Raw genomic sequence first — 21,407 nt, 5'->3', positions numbered from 1 at the left:
TAATTTATTTATCTTGATCCATCATCTATAATACAACTTATTTTACTTACTCATTAAATTTTATTATTCTTTTTATATTTTTTTTTTTAATTTCAACTATTCATAAATATAAATATTTATATTTTAATACATTAAAAATTATTTTATATTTATTTTAATTAATATATATATTATATATGAAAAAAAAAGTAACAAAATATATTTTAAATTTCTTATGTTTATAGAGTTATTTAATATCAAACAGAACATTAACTTATTTTATATTCAAAATTAATTACTAAATAGTTTTGAATAAAAAAGTAACGTTTTCTATTTCTTTTTTATATAAATAATTATAATTGGAAAAAAAAACTATTTGAAAATGATAGTTATAAATAATAAATTAATTTATGGAATTCTTTCATTGATTTTATTAATATTAACTATCCAGATAAACTGTAATATTTCTGATAATGAAGGTAAGTTATTATAAAAAAAAATTTATATATTTATTTGATATATATATATAAATTTACTTAAAAAGTTTATATATAATTATATTTATTTATTGTAAGATGAAAGAAAATTTAATTATTTACTTTGTTTTTTTTTTGTATATTAATGGATTATTAAAGACAACAATGATATAAATTAATCTTTATCTTTGTTGTTGGTTTATACTTATTATGATAGTATTACAAATTATATGTAATGATTAATAATGAATTAGAAGGATAATCTGAATAGGTTAATTGATAATCCTACTGACATATTAAGCTTCAAATAACTAACGGTTAGCTTCTTAATCTTTTTGTCTTTTTTTGGTAATAAAAAGAAAATATATTAGTACAATATAATTAAATTTTATAAAAAATCTTTTTTTTTTTTTTATTTTAATAAGTAATATAAAATAAGATGTTATAGTGAAAATAAAATAAATAAGAAAGTTATCTTTTTAAAACATTAAATTAAAATATATAATATTATATAAAAAGAGTTTAAACTCAATTATCTATTTCCTTTCAAAAACTATAAGGAGTCATTTGTTTTTTTATTTGTTAACTTTATAAAAATAACCGTAGAAGAAAATTTATCTTAAAGAAATTTATTATCTTTTCCTTTTCTTTAATTTTAAAAAGTTTTATCTACTATTTACAATTGAAAGGGATATATATATATATAAAACTATAAGATTCCACGGAAAAAGGAAATTAGTATAAATATTTTAATTGTATATATTATATATACATATATATTTGGTAAAGATAAATTTAACTATTTAAAAAAAAAAGATCTAGATTATTGATGAAAGTGTATTTATATAAAAGATATCAACAAATTATATTATAACATTAAGTTGTTTATAAATTTTAACATTTAAAATGATAATATCAGATCACATTTTGATAAAATAATAATTCATCCATAAAATTATGACATTTTATTTTCTTTCATCTTATAAAATTGTCTTTATTTTATCATATTTATTGATATATATATGTAAATGCCAAAAATTACAATTATCTTGAGATAAGTACAATGAAAGTTTAAATTTATTTAAAAGTTAAAATATTACTAAAATTTTGTAAATATATACATATATTTATATATAAATTTTACAAGAATGATACAAATATAAGATTTTTGTATATTATATATTTATTTTATCTCCATTTACTATAACTTTTGCTTTTTAATAAAACATTTGATATTTATCTAGATAGAATAACAAAAGGAAATTAATGATAACTTAAAATTAAACTGTTAACTTTATACTATTAAATAAGAAATACCATCATCTGTTGTCTATACAAAACATTTCTTTTTACTTATCTTTTTTCAAAAGATTTTTATAAAATATATCAATAGCTTAAGGATGATATTTATTTGATGAATATATAAATAAAAATATTTTAACAATTTTTCTTATCAATAATAAAAATTATATAAATAGAAGATAATATAAATTATTCTCCCAAATATATAAAAATAATGATTAAGTTTTAAGAAAAATTTTTAAAATATTCTTTTTACAAAATTATGATTATATTTATTCTCTCAAAGGACCACCGTGAATACTTGATATATTAAGATACTTTAATATGCATAATAATCAAAATATCAAAAATACTTCAGATTTTATAATATTTTACATTTCTGTGAAAAAGAGTTAAAACTTAAAATTTTTGTAATAGGGCATTGTAATTTGTTATGTATGCTTATCATTATATATATAAAATTTTATATATCTCCATAAGAGTAGTCATTTATATAATATGTTAACACATTATAAATTTAGGGTATAATATGAAAAATTGGTATAAAGGGAATTTTTTTTTTCTTTGTATAAAGTTGTTTAAGACCTTCTTTTAACAGTATATTTAATATTATTATATATAAGATGTTTTATAAATTTTTTTTTTACTTTCAAGTAATAATTTTTCAATATATAAATTTAAGAAAATAAAATAAAAAAAAAATATATTTGTTATTTTAGTATATAGTAATTTAAAAAGAAAATTTATCAATTTAATATTACAATTTAAATGATGTTCTCAATTATCTTTGAATATTAAAAATTTAAACTATAAATTAAGGGTATATCTTTGTTTAAAAATTCATTGAAAAAGAAAATGATATTATTTAATTGAGTAACAGTGTTGAATTAGATTTATAAAACAATCATTTAAAGAAGTGTTTTATTAATATAAGAAGGTTGTTGAAAATCTTAATTTTCTGTACCTTATTATAATATATATATAAAGATTTAATGTAAATAATTTGATTAAAATTTTTAGTCTGATTACAAAAGTTAAAGAAAAAGATTATTTTAAGATATTGTTTAAAGGAGATTTAAATTAAACCTTTTTCATTTCTTAATAATAAATTTTATTTAAAATTTTATAAAATATTTTTATAAATATAAATATATATTTTCTTTTTAATATTAAAAGTTTAAGATTTATGAAAAAAAAATATTTGATATAAAAGTATTACCAGTAATTGATAAGTAAAGAAAGTATTAAAATGATAATAATGAATATTTTAACTTGACATATCATCTAACACCTTAATATAACACTTAGTCAGTTAATACCTTCCAATTAAGCATATTTTATATTTATGTTGTTTTATTTAATAAATATATACATATTAAAGCAGCTGAAATAACGAACACTTGATAGTAGAGTATGGTTAATAGAAGTGTATCCACCTGAAACATGATATCTTTACTAATCATAATACTAATAATACTAATAAGCTTCGATGGTGCGTGAGTTGAAAAGTTATACTTTTATATATGGTATTTAAAACATTCTATTTTGATTATTTTATTATCAAGTTGTTTGAATAAAGAAGTTCTTTTTATAATAAGACAGATGTCTACTTAGTGTTAACGTTAATCCTATATAAACATTAATCAAAAATTATGAATATTATAATATAAATTTTTCATATAAATTATTAAAAAGGGATTTTAAAAATAAAAATATTAAAAATATAATTTTAAATTTGTATTATTTTTTTTTATAGATGGTTCTTCAAAATATCCTTTAAGAATAGAACCTAAAGGGAATAATTATAAATTTGTTACAAAAGCTGGTAGAAATTTTCAAGTATCATGTGTTTTTGAAAAAGAAGGAATAGCAAAAGTTGAAGATATACAATGGTTAACAGGAGATAATCAAAAAATTGATGCATATTCAAGTAATAGAATATTTACAATTGAATTAAATGATAAACATACACATAATCCTAAAAAACTTTTACTTTTTGATCAATTAGAACCTAGAATGTCTGGAAATTATACATGTAAAGGAAAACATTTTGATCGTGAATATTCACAAACAATTCAATTAATTGTTACTGATAATTTAATATGGAATAATAATGATGATATTGTAGGAGGAATGGAAGGTGATCCATTAATAATTGATTGTGGTGCTATTGGTACCCCTGATCCTGATATACAATTTACAGACGAAAATGGTGATTTACTTAATGAAAATGAATTTAAAATTGCTGGAAATGAGATTACAATAGAAAAATTAACAAGTGATTTTCAAGGAAAAAAAATTAAATGTATTGCTGTACAATATTTTGAAGAACATGAAACAACAAGTATTGAGGAGAAAACATTTAAAATTGATGTTTGGACTGTTCCACAATTTGAAAGTCATTATGCTGAAAGTTATGGTATTGTTGGAAGAAATGGAAGAGTTGATTGTAAAGTTGTCAAATCAAATCCACCAGTAAAAGAATTTAGATTTTTTAAAAGTAATGTTGAAATTGGAGTTAATGAAAAATTTATGATTACTGTTGATACACCAAAACAAGAAGCTACACTTCATGTATGTTAATAATGTTTCATTTCTTTTTTTTATTTTAATTTTTTTTCTTTTAAAGATTTTTAATGTTGATGAGGATGATTTTAATCAATATCGTTGTGATGTTACAAATGGTAAAGCTTCAAATCATCAAACAATAATTTTAAAAGTTTCTAATCCACCATCTGAAGTTAGAGCTACTCTAAAAAATGTTCATAAACATGCTATTAAATGGCATTTAACAACAACACCAACAGAACCATCTGATAGTGATACAGCAAATCTTCCTGTAACACAATATATCATTGAATATGTAAGAAAAGATAAAATAATGAATGAGAATGATGATGAAAATGATATAGAAATAAATGTATCAACAGGTTGGAGTCTTTTTGGGCAACGTCAACTTTTTAATGTTACTCATGATGGAATGTACAAAATTCATGGTCTCAGACAAAATACATCATATCTTTTCCGTTTTACAGCAGTTAATGCAGCCGGTACAGGGAATCCATTTATTGTAACAGCTAAAACATCATCAGATCATCATCATAAATATGAATCAAGTTCAAGTATCACTAAAATAACAATAATTAATGAAATTTTGGTTTTCTTAGGCTTTTCTATTTTTTACCTTTTAACAGTACATTTTTAAACTTACTTGATTTTATAATATTTATGGTATGTATTTTGTCATTACAATAATTACTCATATAATTATGATTTGTTGTAAATCAAAAAAAAAAAAAAAAATTAAAATGAATTGTAGTATCATTTAATAGATATGAAAAAATTTTTTAACACCTTAATGCGAAATATAATATCATATGATATTATTTCAGCTTTTCTTCGCAAATCAGAATTTTCATAGAAAACCTGGAGTTGTAATACACTAATAATTAATATTAAATTAAAACTGTTAAAAAACCTTTTTTTTGATTTATCTCTTATTTTATTGAATTTTTACTTTATAATTTTATCTATAAATAAAATAATATAAAAAAAATTATTGGAAAAAAAAAATTTTTTTTCTGATAACAGAAAATAGAAAACATCATTTTCAGTTGTATAAAATATTTTAATTTTTTTTAATTTTTTTAATAAATTATTTTAAATAAATAATTGTATAAATTTTAACTATTTTATTTTATTTTTTTAAAAAGCAAAAATAAATAATTATTTCTTTTTTGTAAATATTAGCTTTTTTATATTTTATCTAAACTTAAAAAGACATTAATTGTTAATTAAATAATTAATGTATAATGACAATTTTATTTTATTTAATAATTATATTTGTGAAACTAATTTCTAGAATTAAATAATAGAAAAAGACAACTATTTTTTAAATGATACATTAATCAAAATATTTAATGAATTTTCTCAAACAATTATCTTTATATTTAATTATAAAATAAACATACAAAATTTGTATAAAACAAACTATTATGTCTATACTTATTTACTGTTAAATAAACAAAATATATTTTTATATCATTTAATGAAATTATAATCATTACATTTAATTTAAGTTGAAGTCTAATGTTCCAATTATTTTTATAGTATTAAAAGTTTTTTTTTTAATTTCTTTTGATATAAAAAAAATTATGTAGATGCCATATTTTAAATTCAAAGCAACAATTTACTTCCTATTACCTCAGTAGTAATTTCGATCTATCATGGTAAACATTAAATATACTTTTTTACATATAACAAAAAAAAAATGACTATTATATGCTTTTTTTATAAAAAAAAAATGTAATTTTAATGTTGATGCTATTAATTAATAGATCACTCAATAATCTGTCAATGCTTAAAAAATGTACAATACAATAAAATTAGAGTTTTTTTTTTTAAATTTGTTAAAGAAAATTTAAAAAAAATTAAAATATGCTTGAAATTGCTAAAATTTAAATGGATAAATATTGATTTTAATATATAGATATTAAATCTTAAATAACAAATTAACTATATTAAATCAAATCAAATAATCAAATAAATATATTTTAAATATATTATAATATTTATCGTATTCATTAATTTGATCAACTTTATATATTACTTATACTGAATTTACAAATATATACAAATAGCTTCTATATTTTTTCCTTTTTGTAGCAAATGTATATTAATTATATAATAATTAAAATTGTTAACAAAATAAACATTAAATAATCATATTGAATATTTTAGAGTAAATTTTGCTGTGTAAATGACGATAAATTAAAATAAAGCTTATATTAAATTATTAGTTTTGTAAATTTAATTTAAAATATATAAGCATTATTAATCAGTTATTATTTTATTAAGAAGTTAACTTATTTGAAAATTTATACTTTTTCATTGTTATATTAAATATTTATTTACATCATTTTATATATTTTTTTTTAATTTAATTATTTATGATAAAAATATATCATTGTAAATTGGAAAATTTGAAATATTATCAAAAAAAATTTAATATATTTTGCTAAGTTTAATATTTGTAATTATATTATTCTTTATTTTTCTATTCTATTCTAATTATTTACCTTAATTAATAAATACTTTGGTACTTATCGGTTATGCGCCCTTGAAAATTAAAATGATAGAAACTTGCCTTAAAATTATTTTTTTTGAAAAAAAAACAAGCCTATCAGATTCTCCATCTTCTTTTCTACAAGATGGATAAAAAAAATTTAAAAAAAATTAAAAAAAAAATAAATTTATTATTTATTTGGTACTATTCTTGGTACAATTCTGTTAAACCCTTTTTTTTCTTAAAATGACAGAAACGTATATAAAAAATATTTTTTTCAAAAAATAAATAGGTCTATCAGATTCTCCATCCTCTTTTCTACAAGATAGAGAAAAAAATTTAAAAAAAAATTAAATTCATCATTAATTTTTATCATAAAATTAAAAAATTGTCGTTAATTTGTATCATGAAACGAAAAAAAAAAATGACTCAAATATCAAATCTCATCATGTTTTCTATTATTATTAGTTAATTTTTAAAAAAGTTTATTTATGTTTTTTATATTATATTGGGTTCATTCTATTTCATTTGAGTGATTAAGTTTTTATTTGAGAAAATTTTATCAATTATTAAGTGTTTTCATTCATTTTAATTTTAAAGGGCGTATAACCGATAAGTACCAATACTTTTTTTGATAATAATTATTAAATCTTTTTTACTTTTAAATAAAATCAAATATTAAAAATCATTTTTTGCAACGTTTTTAAAAATACCAAATAAAATTTGAAATAAAAAAAAAAAAATCATGCCAAAAATAAGATAAGTTTTTTATTAAAATTTGTATCAAAGATAATTAAATACTATTCCGTCATAATTGTACTTTAAAATGTACATAACATATTATAATGTATAAAATAAATAAAAAAAAAGCAATATTTTTTAATATATATGAATACAAAATGTTGGAGTTTTACTTTTATCACTTATTTGACTTTTTTATTTTATATAAAATTTATAACTTTAGTTTAAGTTATTTTAAACACATAAGTTTTATTTAGTAAAAAGTTAAATATAAGTTTATTATGAAATTATTTTTTTATATTAGTATTGCTATTTTATTTAACATTATTAAGACAATTAAAATAAATCGGTTAAAATATGTAAAAGTTATAGGAAAAGTATATTGCAATGGAACGCTTTTTAACAAAGTATATGTTGAGCTAAAATACACAAATATATATAAAAATACACATAGTATGGGCAAAGTTAAGAAATTTGTCAATGGTCAATTTATCGTTTATGGTCAAGCGAAAGAATTATTTAAAATAGGTAAATTATATGTTGTTGTTAATTTTTAATAATTAAATTAGTTCCATTTCTTTATATTTATCATCAGTGTGTTTACGATTCTCACAATTGTATAATGAGAATAACCAAATACATTCCAAGCAGATATGTTGCAAGTGACAACAATTGTTTCAATGCTTATGATCTTGGATATATTGAACTTTCAAAAAGTTATTATCCTCAAAAGTTAATATGTAATACGAGTATAAAGAAAAGTAAAAAAGAAAAATGATAAAATTATTGTAAGAAATTCAATGACAATAATTGAATTAAACAGTAGCAAAAAAATTTATAAGATTTTACCTAATTTTTATAACATTCAATTCATAAAATTTTATTAAATTTTATTTTATAATTAGTTCAGGCTAAAAAATTGAACAAAAATTTTAAATAAACTTTAAAGTATACTTTTAAATTGTTAGATAATATAAGAATGCAATAAAAAATTCAATATATATAAAATAAAATAAAATAATTATGATACTAAAAGTTTGTTGACAATTGAATTAATGTAAACTTTTTATTTATTGTTTTTAAAAACTAATATTAGTTATATAATTTTACCAAATCCTTTTGTTATTATATGAATTATATTTTAATATTACAATATTTGATTTCGATTTTTCTACTAGTAAAAATATCATCTCAAAAGCTATTGTAGATATGATTCATACATCATATTTTGGGAAAGAAAAGTATATTTTGGGAAAGAATGAAGAACAACAAAATAAGAATAATATATAAGGATGAAAAATAGAAGGTAAGAACACATTATAACTGTGATAGTTATTTTATAAAACAAGAAGTACCTGAACACTTTCAGGTACAATTTTATATATTATATTTAAATATAGACATTAAAACAAATTTTTACTATTATTCTTTTAAGATGGAGAAAAATCATTAAAACAAAAATGATCAAAATATAAAATTAAAAAGTAATTTATTAGAATGATTAAAATAATTTTTCGTCCATTTCTTAAAATTTACTCACTAATTAATATTTAATAAATATGAAAGTATGTTGTAATAGTTAAAACACATGTAAATATATTAAACAAAAAAAATTCTTAAATACAAACAAGCATATTACTTATTAATGAAATAAAAAAAGAAAAACTTTGTTACTTTTACATATCAAATAATTAAGCAATTCTTCTTATTAAAAAAGATTTGATATTCTAATTAACCATGCTAATTAAAATTAAATAATTCCATATTATTAAAATAATAATTGAAAAGATAACACTAGAGATATATTTTAAATAAAATAAAAGTTTACTCAAAAATTTGAATTTTAATATTATTTAACATTGTATCAAAATTTTGAAAAGTTTAAAGTAGTAAGTTTGTAAAAAGTAAGACTGAAATTTTATTAGTGAAAAATCTTTAAGAAAAAAAATGAGGTATAAGTTAACTACAAATAAAATATAATTAATAAATTTTCTTTTTTTTTATTCAATTTATATATAATATAATGTGATATCCTAATCCTAAATATATATAGGCGAGAATTGAGTAGGAAAAATTTTTTTAGAATTTTAAATATTTTTTAATTTTTCCTAGAATAAAAAAATGCGCTGAACACGAAAAGTTCAATAATTTTTTGAAAAAATTGCGTCTTCATATAGATATTGCAGCAAGATGCATTAAAGTGCAGCAAAAACAGCACATGTTTCATTTGCTGTAACATTACAATTTCAATATTTTTTTTAGCAAAATTTGACCCTAAGGTAAAAAAAGGTCGGAGAAAACGTTTCCGGCCTTATTTTTTTAAAAAGATGAAGTTTTAAGTAAGATATGATAATCTAAAGTTAGGTATAAAATTTAAAAATTTTAAATCTCTATAACTTTTGAAAAAAAAGATTTTTCAAAAAATCAAAAAAAACCGACCTGGGGAATTTTTTTTTCTACATTTTGACTAATATACCATATTTTTATCTTTTTTCGTTCTCGAGATATTCTTGGAATAGTGTAATATTAAAAAATTTATTTTTTTTTTATCAGTCATAACTTTTTTAAAACTTAATTTTATGAAAAAATGATGCCGACCAAAATTATTCATTTTTTTGTGCTCTTTCAAATGAGACAAGATTCATCTTAATATGATTATTTGTTCTTGAGATATAAGCAAAAAACCAATTTTACTGTTTTTTAAATTTTTTTTTTTCATATTTAAACTCTTTTAACTTATGAAAAAAAAAATTTTTCAAAAAAAAAAAAAAAAAAACCGACCTGGAGAATTTTGTTCTCTACATTTTGACTACTATACCATATTTTTATCATTTTTCGTTCTTGAGATATCCGTGGAAATGTTTTTGCATATTTTTTAAGTTTACAAATTTTAAACTTTTATCAGTCATAACTTTTTAAAAACTTAATTTTAAGAAATAGTGATAATAAAAAAATTATTAATTAATTTGTGCTCTTTCGAATGACATAAGTACGGTCTTAAACAAATCATTTGTTCTTGAGATGTTAACTAAAAATCATCTTCTATTTATAAAATTTTCAAAACGCTATAATTCTTGAAAAAATGAAAAAAATGTCTCGGGGGATTTTTATTCTCTACATTTTGGCTACTAGATCATATTTTTATCATTTTTCGTTCTTGAGTTATGCGCAAAAACGTGTAAAAAATTTCTAATAATTTTTTCCTTTTAGGATAATCAAAGTTTTAAAAAGTGTTATTCAACACAAATATCAGCATAAAAAAAAGATATATATCAATTTATAATGATAATGTAACAATTTACGTTAATTTTTTTAAACTTTTATATATTTTATAATTTTATATTTATAATAATAATAAATTAAAAAAATAAATGATTTTTTACACTAATTGTTTTTTATAGCTATAGCTGTAAAGGAAAAATGTCAATGTATAAATTTAAAGATTTAATTATTTATTCTTATAACTATTTTATCAATTTGCATATAGAAAAATTTTAAAAAAATAAAAAAATGTTGAAAAATAAGGAAATAATCAAAAAATATTTTTTTATGATACAATAGATCACATTATTTAAAAAAATTTTAAAATTTGAGCGTCTGAAATACACGCTTTAAATCACAATAAAATTAAAAAATTTATAGCTTACACAAAAGACCTGCCCTGCAAGCAAGCGTGTGCGAAGCACGCGCTTGTTTTATTTTTATGAACAATTAGTTACTCAGAAAATTTTCAAAGAATGAGTATAATATAACGATTTTTGCTTTTTTTTTAAAATAATCATTCTTTCTTAAAAATACGCTTTTTTTAAATTTTCATAATGACAAATATAGTTAGTTTTCCGGGCATAACCGTCGCGATGGCCGAGCGGTCTAAGGCGTTGGACTTAAGTTCCAATATCGAAAGATGCGTGGGTTCGAACCCCACTCGCGACAAACTTTTTATATCATTAATTGATTTATTTTACTATATTGTTACTAAATATGGTATTAAATAAAAAAGCAAAGTATTATCTTCGTTTAATTGCAAAATTTTGAATTATGAATGATCTTAATATTATTTTAATAACTTTTTCAATAAAATTTTTTAATCTAAACATCTGGTATATAATCTTTTAGCTTTTTACTATCAATTATAACATTTTATAAAGTAATTATTATATAAAAAAAATACATTTAAAAATTTCTTGTGAAATTTTGTTTTTATTACAAATAATTATATGTATAAGTGATATAATTAATAAAAAATAATTCCTTTATGAAAAAGATGTTTATTATATGTTTAAAATATCAATAAATATTTATTAAAAAAAACCAAATGATATATTCCTTTTCTCGTTACTTACTTTTTTTTAGTATACGCGTAATGATAAATCATACTATAATCTTCTTTTAATATTAAAAGTCATCAATAGTTTGTGCTTTCAAAGTATCAATAAAAAAAATAGTTATTTAAATGAATTTTTGATATTGTCGTGATACATATCAAATAGAAATATTAAAAAATTCTTAATTTGAAATATATATTTTTATGTTATTTTTATTTTATTTACTTTGATTTGTTTATTTTAAAATAATAAAACAATATTTTTTCTTGAGTAAAAATTATTCTTTTATTTTAGATAATGATTTGAAAAAATGTGTTACTTTACATACTAAAGATAAAATAATATATTTATAAATTTCATTAATTATATTAGAAATAAATGTCATTATTAAATTTAAATATTACAATACAAAATTATCCAGAAATATTTTCAAATTGGCATAAACATAAAAGTTTAAATTAATTATATATTTTTTGATTCATCTTTTTAAATTTAAAGATTAAAATAATTGACATTTATTTTGTCGCTAAATTTGTTAATTTTAATTTATGATTCTAAATTGAATAGATATTTTAAAATATATCTTTTGAAATTTTTTTTTATTTAAGCAACTTATTATGCTATTGTTTATAAATATTATATAAATAATTCAATTTAATAATGTGTCACTTGTCAGATATTCTTCAGTTTAAAATACCGGCAACTGTCTAGTCTTTTTCAATTGTTAATATTTAATTTTTTTTGTCAATCAAATGATGTAAAAACTTTATTAATCAATTATACGGTATCTTTATAATATTAAAATAACAATATTCTTGTACAATTAAACATAAACATTTTTGTATTTTATTTAATATATTTGCAATATAATATCATACATTTTTATATACATTAGCAAAAAATAGTTTTGTTAACATTCGGTAAAGTAGTTTTTTAAAAGTTAATAATATGTTAATAATTTTGTTTATTGTAAATTATTATCATAAATAAAACAATAAAATTTTTATAAAACTAAAAAATTATTTTTTACAATTGTTTTAATATGTTTTTACATTATTCAAATGTTAATATAAAAAATTAAAAAAATTAAACAGTCTGATATGTCTTGGTATATATATAATAAAATAAAGAATGACTGAATGTACTTTAAAAAGTAGTCAAAACATTTATGAAACAACATTTAAAAAATTACAAATGATTTTTTCACAGCTGTCTTAAAATATTAAAGTAATACATTAAAGAAATTATTTAATTCTTATAATGTCGTTTTGTTAAACAATAACATAAATAAATATTTGTAAATATTTTAATAAAAAATAAATTATCAATCTAGATTTAATTAATTACAGCTAATGTTATATTAAAATCAAATACAAATCAACTTATAATTTTTTTATCAGAGTTAAATTAAAATTAAGAAAAAACAAAAAATTAATTTTATCAAAATTAAATAATTAAATAATTAAGAAGTTTTTCTTTTGTATGCTCTATTTCTATAATAATTTGGTATTTTATTATTATGTAATCTTGCGCTGCCGTTTTTTCTTATTACAACAATTTCCTCGGGTTCAGTGAAAATAATTCCAGTATTAAAAATTCGTAATCCTATAACTTCAATTTTTTCTTTAAAAAATTGAAAATCAAGTTTATTTGGAGTTACATAGATCATTCCAGCAATTGCATCAATATATAAAAATAAATAACCAATTATTATAAAAGAATTTACTACATATTTATTTAAATCTTCTAATGTTTTGGGATTATCAATAAATATTTGAGCTATGAAGTTTAAAAGCTATAAAAAATTTATAAATAAATAGTATAATTTAAACATACATAATAAGTTAAAATTTGACCTGTATAACATTTAAAATAATAAAAATAAGATTTAAAAACATTGAAATCTTTTTTATACCATTTAGCTGAGTCAATAAAAAAGACAAATTTTACTGTACTAATAATATATATCATTCCCATTAAAAATGCAAATAAGAAATAGTATTCACATAAATAATATACATTTATACCTGTAGGTTTAAATGGTAATGTTTTATTATAGTACCATAAATTATCTTGATACAAAATAGTATTATTTATCATTGAAATAAAAACATGTTGACAAAAAGTTAAAAAAAGTATTGTTAATGAAACAGTTACTTTAATATACATTCTTCTACATAAATAAATAATTGGTATCAAAAACATATCCAATCTGTAAAATAAAAATTTAGAACTATTATAAAAAAAAAGTTTTTATTTAAATATTTCTTAAAAAAATATTAAAAAAAATGTATATGAAATTAAAAATAAAGAAAAAATTATTATGATATTTTAAAATAAGTTTTGTAATAATATTTTGTAATATATTGTGATTTTTGCTACAATTTATGATTAAAAAATATTAAATAATTTTAATAAAATGAAAAAGCTTAAAATGTTATAAAATTTATACACATTAAAATGTCTTTAATTAAAAAGAAAATTATATTTATATATGAGGAAAGGCGGAAACAGTCAACCTAAATGGGCGGGTACCAAGAAATAAAAAATTAAAAGCATAAATTAATAAAAATAATTAGATTAAATATTTTTGTAAAAAAAGTATCATTAGAAATATTCATAAATATACATGTTATTCTTATCTTATATAAAAAAATTGACTTTTATGTTTTCGTTTTTATATCAAAATTATATATTTATTAATTTGATTTTCATTCAAAATTGATAAAATAAAAAATAACAAAGATTTATATTACTAGTAGATGAATAAAAAAATGGTTTAGTACATAATTACATCTTTAGTATGCATTAAAAACTAATATAGAATAAAAAAGTTTTTTTAATTAATGTTTTCTCTTGATTTTATAGTTATCCAATAGTTTAACTTTTGTAAAAAATTAGTTTTTTTAAAATCAAGTATTATAGATAAAACTATATATTTCGAGTTTAATAGTAACTTTTAATGCAAAAATTTTATTTTATTTAACTTATATTTTATTTCTAATTATAATATTGTAAAATTTTGGTAGTAAAATAGTTGAAAATTATAATAATTTTACATAAATTTGATAATTTTCCATTAAAATATGAATGTTTATTTTAAGCAAAAACATATTTTTAGATTTAAAACAATAATTAAAAAAATAAATTTAGTAATATACATATATATATTTATCACAAAAAGTTTAGAAATTTTTTTATAAATACTAAATTTCAATGTTAATGAATGTTGGTTTTTTTTTTGAATAAACTGATAGAAATATATTTCATTTATAAAATATATTCAATGGACAATGCTTTGATGATGGACAAATTATAGACAAAACATTTTAAATCATATACATATCTTAATTAACATTTTTTGATTTTATTTCTTTTTGATAAAAATTATATTCTTAAAAATAAAAATATTTTAAAGTTGTTATATAAATAAAATGAATGATATATTGGAAATTAATAATTTGAGTAAAATATATACATTTAAATATAACAAAAAAATTTTTTGATAAAAAGAATATCTCTAAATAGACAAAATGATTTGACATTTAATATAACATAAAAAGTGTATATTATCAAAATCATCTATTTGTTAATGATTCAAAGATACTTTAAATAAAAACCATAATATCGTTTTAATAATTTGCATTTTCAATAAATAATGACAATAGTGGTTTTAATTGAAAAAATTTACTGTCTTTAATAATATATAAAATAACGTTTTACAAGAATATATAAATATATAAAGATGAAATATTTTTAAAGCAAAAAAAAAATTGTAAAATTACTTTTGATTTTTAAGAATGTTAAATATGAATATAAAAATTTTAGAAAAATGATAATGTAAGTAATTAGTAACAAAGTTTTTTTAAAAAAAGCATATTTTTGCTGATAATTTTTTGTTATTTTTTTTGCCTTATATACTTTTTATCTTTTGCTTTATAATCATAAATAAATATAAAATGATCTAAGTTTTTAATAGTACATTTTTATAAAACATTTTATAGCAATGTCAGTGATAATTATATATATTGAAATACTTTTTCAGTTGCATACAAAAAATATAAATTTAATTTTATGTTTTTTTCTATTAAAATATATAAATCTTTTTGTATAAACGATAATTTTTATAAATTTATAAAACATATTTTTTATTTAAATTTATTATTTTTTTTCTCTTTTCAATTAACTAATTACCATTTCTTTAATTTTATATAGCATTATTAATCTTTGACTTTTATTATATAATTAAAATATATTTTAATTTCAATTAAAACAAAATCTACATTATAATTTGATTGATGTTAAGAGTTAAATTATGAAAATAAAGTTATATTGGCATGTATAGATAAAATGGACAATATTCATATTAATTCATAAAAAAAAAATTTTAAAAATTGTTTTTATTTTGATTAAAAAATTTATTAAATATATTATAAAGAATAATTTCTTTTTTTAACAAAAATTTTTTTGTAAAAAAAGTTTGTGATTTTGTATCGTTAATAAAAACATAGTAATAAACTTTTAAACATAAAATTTTAAATGATATTTGTTTTCTTTGTTTTCATAAACTATTTTGTAATCAAAAAGTTAAAAAATGATAAAATTTAAACGTTAAAAAAGTTAGTCACTTATGACAATAAATTATGAAAATTATTTTTATTTATTTATACTAATGTTTTTTAATTTCTTACAGCTTTATATGATTTATCTTTCATAAGGTTGTAACGGTTTTTGTTCTTTATCCCTTTTATTACTCTTATTAATAAACAATTTCTATAAAATTATAAATAAAAATAATATTTTTTGTCCAATACTAATTTTTTAAATAATAACAAATTATTAAAATTTAGATAAAATCTATCTTGAGAACATTCTTAATTCTGTTTTATTTAATTTTTTTTCTTTATTGTATATGTTCTTTTGATGATACCTACTACAACCAATTTTGCTTGTGCATTTTAAATTTTCTAAACTATATGTATCACTTATTAAAAAAAATCTATATTGTAATTGTTGATGCAAAATTTTTATTCTTATAGTAAAAGTCATAAGTTTAATTATGTATAGCTTTAAAATGTTTTAACAATTTTTTTTAATAATAATAAAAAGATTTATTATTACTTGTTATATTTAAATTAAAATTAAATTTTTCTCCTAAAAATATTTTTGGTAAATAAATTAGGAATATTTGGAAGTGGTTCATACATAATTGTAATAACTAACATTTCATTTACCTTAGTAATGCCAAAACCAATATACCTTGTCCTCATCCAAATAAGTGATGTAAAATGTATTGCTTTTTGATTTAAATAATTACTTTCATAATTATAATACTTATTTTCATCATACCAAGTTTTAATTAATAATGGTGCATTCATTAGATTTACTATAGCAGAATTGTTTAAGTTAATTTTTTCTCCCTTTCTATACATTCTAGCAATTTTTTCTGCAATCATTTGAATGTGCATTGAAAGTTTTAAATTTTCCATTAATCTACCACATCCATGTGCATATCTATATTCATTTATTTCTTTTAAAAACTAAAATGAAATTATTAAAATAAAAAAATAATTTACGTTAAATTTCATAATTTGAAAGTTATTTTTTGAATAACATTGATAACCACAACCATTCCAAATCTTATACCAAATTTTTTTACTGAAATTAATTCCATCATTTATATGATTAATATCATTTTTGTTTGTATTGATAATAACCGGCTTTGTTGTAAGTTTACTGATACTATTAATATTTTTAGAACATCCATCTATTGCTTGTAAAAATGAATTGAAGTTTTTGCCATTACATTGATACATTTCTTTTCCTTTAATAAAAAATTCTGAAACTAATAAACTATTGTAATTTTTATATAAACTTTTTCCTATAATTCTTTCATATCTAGGCATATTTTTTTCAAAGAAAATTTCACCATTATATATTGAATTAATATATTGAATATATAAACTATCAAATTGCATATTTTTATGATCTTCTAAAATATGGTCAATCATTTGTTTTTTAGTAGAAAAAAATTGATCATGATAAGAATAAAATTGTGAACCATATCCAATATGCATAATCATATAAGTTACGGCAAGATCATGACATTTTGTTTTATGTAAAAATGGTATAATAATTAAAAAAACATTTAATATATACATTTTAAACATAAAATAATTTTAATATAAGCGTATACTTTTTTAAAAATGCTATATATAATAATTATAAAATTGATTATTAGCAAAAGTATAAAAAAATATTTTATGAATATTAGTTATATAAACGTACCACCGTCTTTTTTTTTGTTCAAATATATTTTTTTAAAATGCTTTTATTTTTATAGTAAAAATTGTTGGATTTAATAATTTTATTTTTTTCAAATTTTAATATACATAAAATAATAATAGCAAAAATGGTTGTGCCTATTAACAAATTTAAATGCATATATTCAATTTTTGTAAAAACTTTAAAATATATTATTTCTTAAATAATTTTATTTATTGTAAAATGTGTATAAAGCATTTTTTCTTATAAATCATTCTTGAATATTATAAAAAATTAAAAAATATTTTTTTTACAATAAATTACTAGTTTGTTACATTTAAGATAATTATATTATATAATAAAAATTATCAAAAAAAATACAAATTTATTTTTAGAATGTTCAACATTAAAAGATTCAGATATGTAATAACAAATTTTTTTGATAATGTTACAATTAAATATTTTATTATAATATTTTTTATTTGTTCACTAAAAATTTTGGTATTTATTTGTTGTATTATAATTTTTATTTAAACATCATATATATTTTACAATTTAAAAACTCTATGAAATATAGATAAAGAAAAAAAATTATTTTACTGAAAGAATTCAAGCAACACAAATATAAAATGTTAAACTGAAATTTTTTAGAGTATCTTATTTGTTAACAGATATATATAATGTAGTAAAGCTTTTTTTAAAATTACTGTCTTGTTATAATAAAAGAATCCTTAATAATGAGGTTTCAATAAAACTACAAGTGATTTTATATAAAGTATTTATTAGATTAGCATATTTTAAAATAAACTACGCCATGCAACATTGCTTTGTCAATGCATGAACATGGTATATATATCCTTTAGTATGTGTCTCTCGGTCAACAGTTTCAAGTTTAAAAGAATTCATTTATAAAATTTTTCCATAAAGCTAAAGTTTTTCAATATAATATAAATTTGATAATAAAAAGGTGAATAAGACAAAAATTATTAATAAATTTTTGAATTTACAAAATTTCTTTTTTTCAAACCTGACAATTTGGTAGGTATTTTAAAAATTATGTCATAAGTAAAATAATTCTTTTCAGATTCAATATAAGCAATCGATTCAAAAATTAATTAATGTATGGTATGTGATGTCAAATATCAATGATTCTTGAATTTAAAAATATTTATTTGGATTTTAAGAATGCTTTAATAAATATCAAATTTTACAAAAACTTGTTTACAATTATAAATATATATTAATATTATTGTTAGAAAGGGTAAACTTTAACTTAGAGTAAATGGTAGAATGTTTTTTCATGATCCAATGTACACATAATTACATTTGTCATAAAAAATTAGATGACAAAAAAAAATAGGTTTATTTTAACAAAAAGAATACATATAAATTTCAAATAATGTATAATTTTTAAAAGTAAAGAAAGTTCATTAACAATGTAATTAAAAACAATTTTGTTTTGTTCAATTTTAAAAGATAAAAACATTAAATAATGTTTCTGTCAATAGTGATTTATCAGTAATTTTCAAATTTCATCAACAAAATTTTCAACACTATCTTTCTTTTCTTTTAAATGTTTTTGTTCAATAGACTTAGTAGAATCACTATCATAATATACTGTAAAAATTATAAAATATTTAGAAGAAATAATTTCTGTATAACATTATTAAGACTGACAATAGAAAAAATGTTATCCTTGTAAAGTACTTTAATAAAAATTAATTTAATTTAAAATAATAAAAAAAATTGTGTTACCTTTTAATGTAATAATAATTATTATTTTTGTTAATTGCAATATTACGTAATAAGATGGCTTCTAATTAAAAATAGGATTCATTTTAAAGATTAAACGAAATATTGGTGTATTTTAAAAAAATAATAAGTGTAAGACATTATAACTGATGGACTTTCTATACCTTTATTTTAAAATATATTTATTTTTTACTTTAATATAATAAGCTAATAGTGATAATTGAAATTTACCCAATAATATTGCAAAAAAAAATATTTTTAAGATAATAGTGAAAAGAAATATAAAAATATTGTAATGATAAAAAAAATAAAACTTTATTTAATTTTATATCATAACTTTGTGTATAGTGTATTGTTACTTTTTTTTTAAATTATTTATTTTAAATAAGGAAGTTGTTTTCTTTTAAAGTTATTATAATTATTATAAATACAAATGCATTTAAAATAGAAAAAATGTGTTATTATAAAGTTTATTATTAAATATTCGCATGACAAAACAAATAATTATATTTATATTATATATATAAAAAGAAGTAGTAGAAAATTAAATTTTAGCAATAACTTAATTTTTCTCCATCAAAGACAATTTGTGTCAATTCCATAAATTGGTCATATAATTTTCGATCAACAAATTTAATTTCATCTTTAAAATGTTGATAAAGAATACATAAAGCCAGGAAAAATTGACTTATAGTTTGGACTCCTTTATAACGATGTTGCCTTATAAAGTCCAAACTTTTGAATGGATCAAATGGATTTTCTTTGTCGATTGTATCGATCATATGAATAATCATAGCAAGTGTGCCAGATCTTCCAACACCTGAACTACACTGTATTACCAAATAATCATTTTTACATAATTCAACAGCTCTTTTATATAATCCATATAATGTTTTTCTATTAACAGGTATATCTTAAAAAAATATATAATAATAAAATATAATTAAATGTTAAAATTTACTTTTATTAGGCCAATCCATATATTGAATTAATTTAAGAAGTAATGTTTTTTTTGTGGCTATATGTTGAAGCTCACAATCATGTTCATAAAAGCAACTATTTTTATCAATAATACTAGTTCTATTTATAAGAACATAATTAGCTGATTGAACAAATTTATTAATATCAGGATATGATTTGAAATGACATTTATCTAAAACATCAATTTCTTCTTTACTTACAAGTAAAATGACAACTTTAACACGATATCTATAAAACATATCAAATGTATCATCAACAGTTTCTCTTACAGGTGCCTAGAAAAAAAAGAAATAAATAAAAGTTTAAAAATAAATATAAGCATACCTGACACATGATAATTTTTCTTTCTTTACCATTACCATATTTATAAATCATTTCATTAGCATTAATAAATCTATCAATATGCTTACATTCTTTTCCACCAATATTTATTGAATGCTTATCATAACATGGTAATTCTGGATGACGTATTTTGGTTTTATTAGGAGTTTGAAGTATAGCATAAAAACGGGAACATTTTTT

The 21,407-nt window shown here is 18.0% G+C and overlaps 5 protein-coding genes across 5 annotated transcripts; 2 read left to right on the top strand and 3 right to left on the bottom strand.

The window, feature by feature from the left end:
* Positions 1 to 361: 361 nt before the first annotated feature.
* SRAE_X000226700 (Immunoglobulin subtype domain and Fibronectin,type III domain and Immunoglobulin-like domain and Immunoglobulin I-set domain and Immunoglobulin-like fold domain-containing protein) lies at positions 362 to 4,962 on the top strand (the record flags this gene model as incomplete). Its single annotated transcript, XM_024645458.1, has 3 exons — positions 362 to 458; positions 3,514 to 4,331; positions 4,387 to 4,962. The coding sequence occupies 3 exons, from the start codon at positions 362 to 364 to the stop codon at positions 4,960 to 4,962; spliced, it is 1,491 nt and encodes a 496-aa protein (XP_024499739.1).
* Positions 4,963 to 8,018: 3,056 nt separating this feature from the next.
* SRAE_X000226600 (Transthyretin-like family-containing protein) lies at positions 8,019 to 8,341 on the top strand (the record flags this gene model as incomplete). The annotated part of the gene is made up of 2 exons (XM_024645457.1): positions 8,019 to 8,091; positions 8,133 to 8,341. The coding sequence occupies 2 exons, from the start codon at positions 8,019 to 8,021 to the stop codon at positions 8,339 to 8,341; spliced, it is 282 nt and encodes a 93-aa protein (XP_024499738.1).
* Positions 8,342 to 13,350: 5,009 nt separating this feature from the next.
* SRAE_X000226500 (Hypothetical protein) lies at positions 13,351 to 13,865 on the bottom strand (the record flags this gene model as incomplete). The annotated part of the gene is made up of 2 exons (XM_024645456.1): positions 13,351 to 13,683; positions 13,725 to 13,865. The coding sequence occupies 2 exons, from the start codon at positions 13,863 to 13,865 to the stop codon at positions 13,351 to 13,353; spliced, it is 474 nt and encodes a 157-aa protein (XP_024499737.1).
* A 3,164-nt stretch (positions 13,866 to 17,029) lies between these two features.
* Positions 17,030 to 17,965, bottom strand: SRAE_X000226400 (CAP domain-containing protein; the record flags this gene model as incomplete). The annotated part of the gene is made up of 3 exons (XM_024645455.1): positions 17,030 to 17,428; positions 17,465 to 17,712; positions 17,764 to 17,965. The coding sequence occupies 3 exons, from the start codon at positions 17,963 to 17,965 to the stop codon at positions 17,030 to 17,032; spliced, it is 849 nt and encodes a 282-aa protein (XP_024499736.1).
* Positions 17,966 to 20,455: 2,490 nt separating this feature from the next.
* SRAE_X000226300 (Protein-tyrosine phosphatase,receptor/non-receptor type domain and Protein-tyrosine/Dual specificity phosphatase domain and Protein-tyrosine phosphatase, catalytic domain-containing protein) lies at positions 20,456 to 21,260 on the bottom strand (the record flags this gene model as incomplete). The annotated part of the gene is made up of 3 exons (XM_024645454.1): positions 20,456 to 20,817; positions 20,866 to 21,160; positions 21,210 to 21,260. The coding sequence occupies 3 exons, from the start codon at positions 21,258 to 21,260 to the stop codon at positions 20,456 to 20,458; spliced, it is 708 nt and encodes a 235-aa protein (XP_024499735.1).
* Between the last annotated feature and the right edge of the window lie 147 nt (positions 21,261 to 21,407).

Source organism: Strongyloides ratti, scaffold srae_chrx_scaffold0000005 (genome assembly GCF_001040885.1).
Source record: "Strongyloides ratti genome assembly S_ratti_ED321, scaffold srae_chrx_scaffold0000005".
Lineage (NCBI taxonomy): Eukaryota > Metazoa > Nematoda > Chromadorea > Rhabditida > Strongyloididae > Strongyloides > Strongyloides ratti.
The sequence above is the reverse complement of the archived record's forward strand: the minus strand, read 5'-3'. Positions and strand labels throughout refer to the sequence as shown.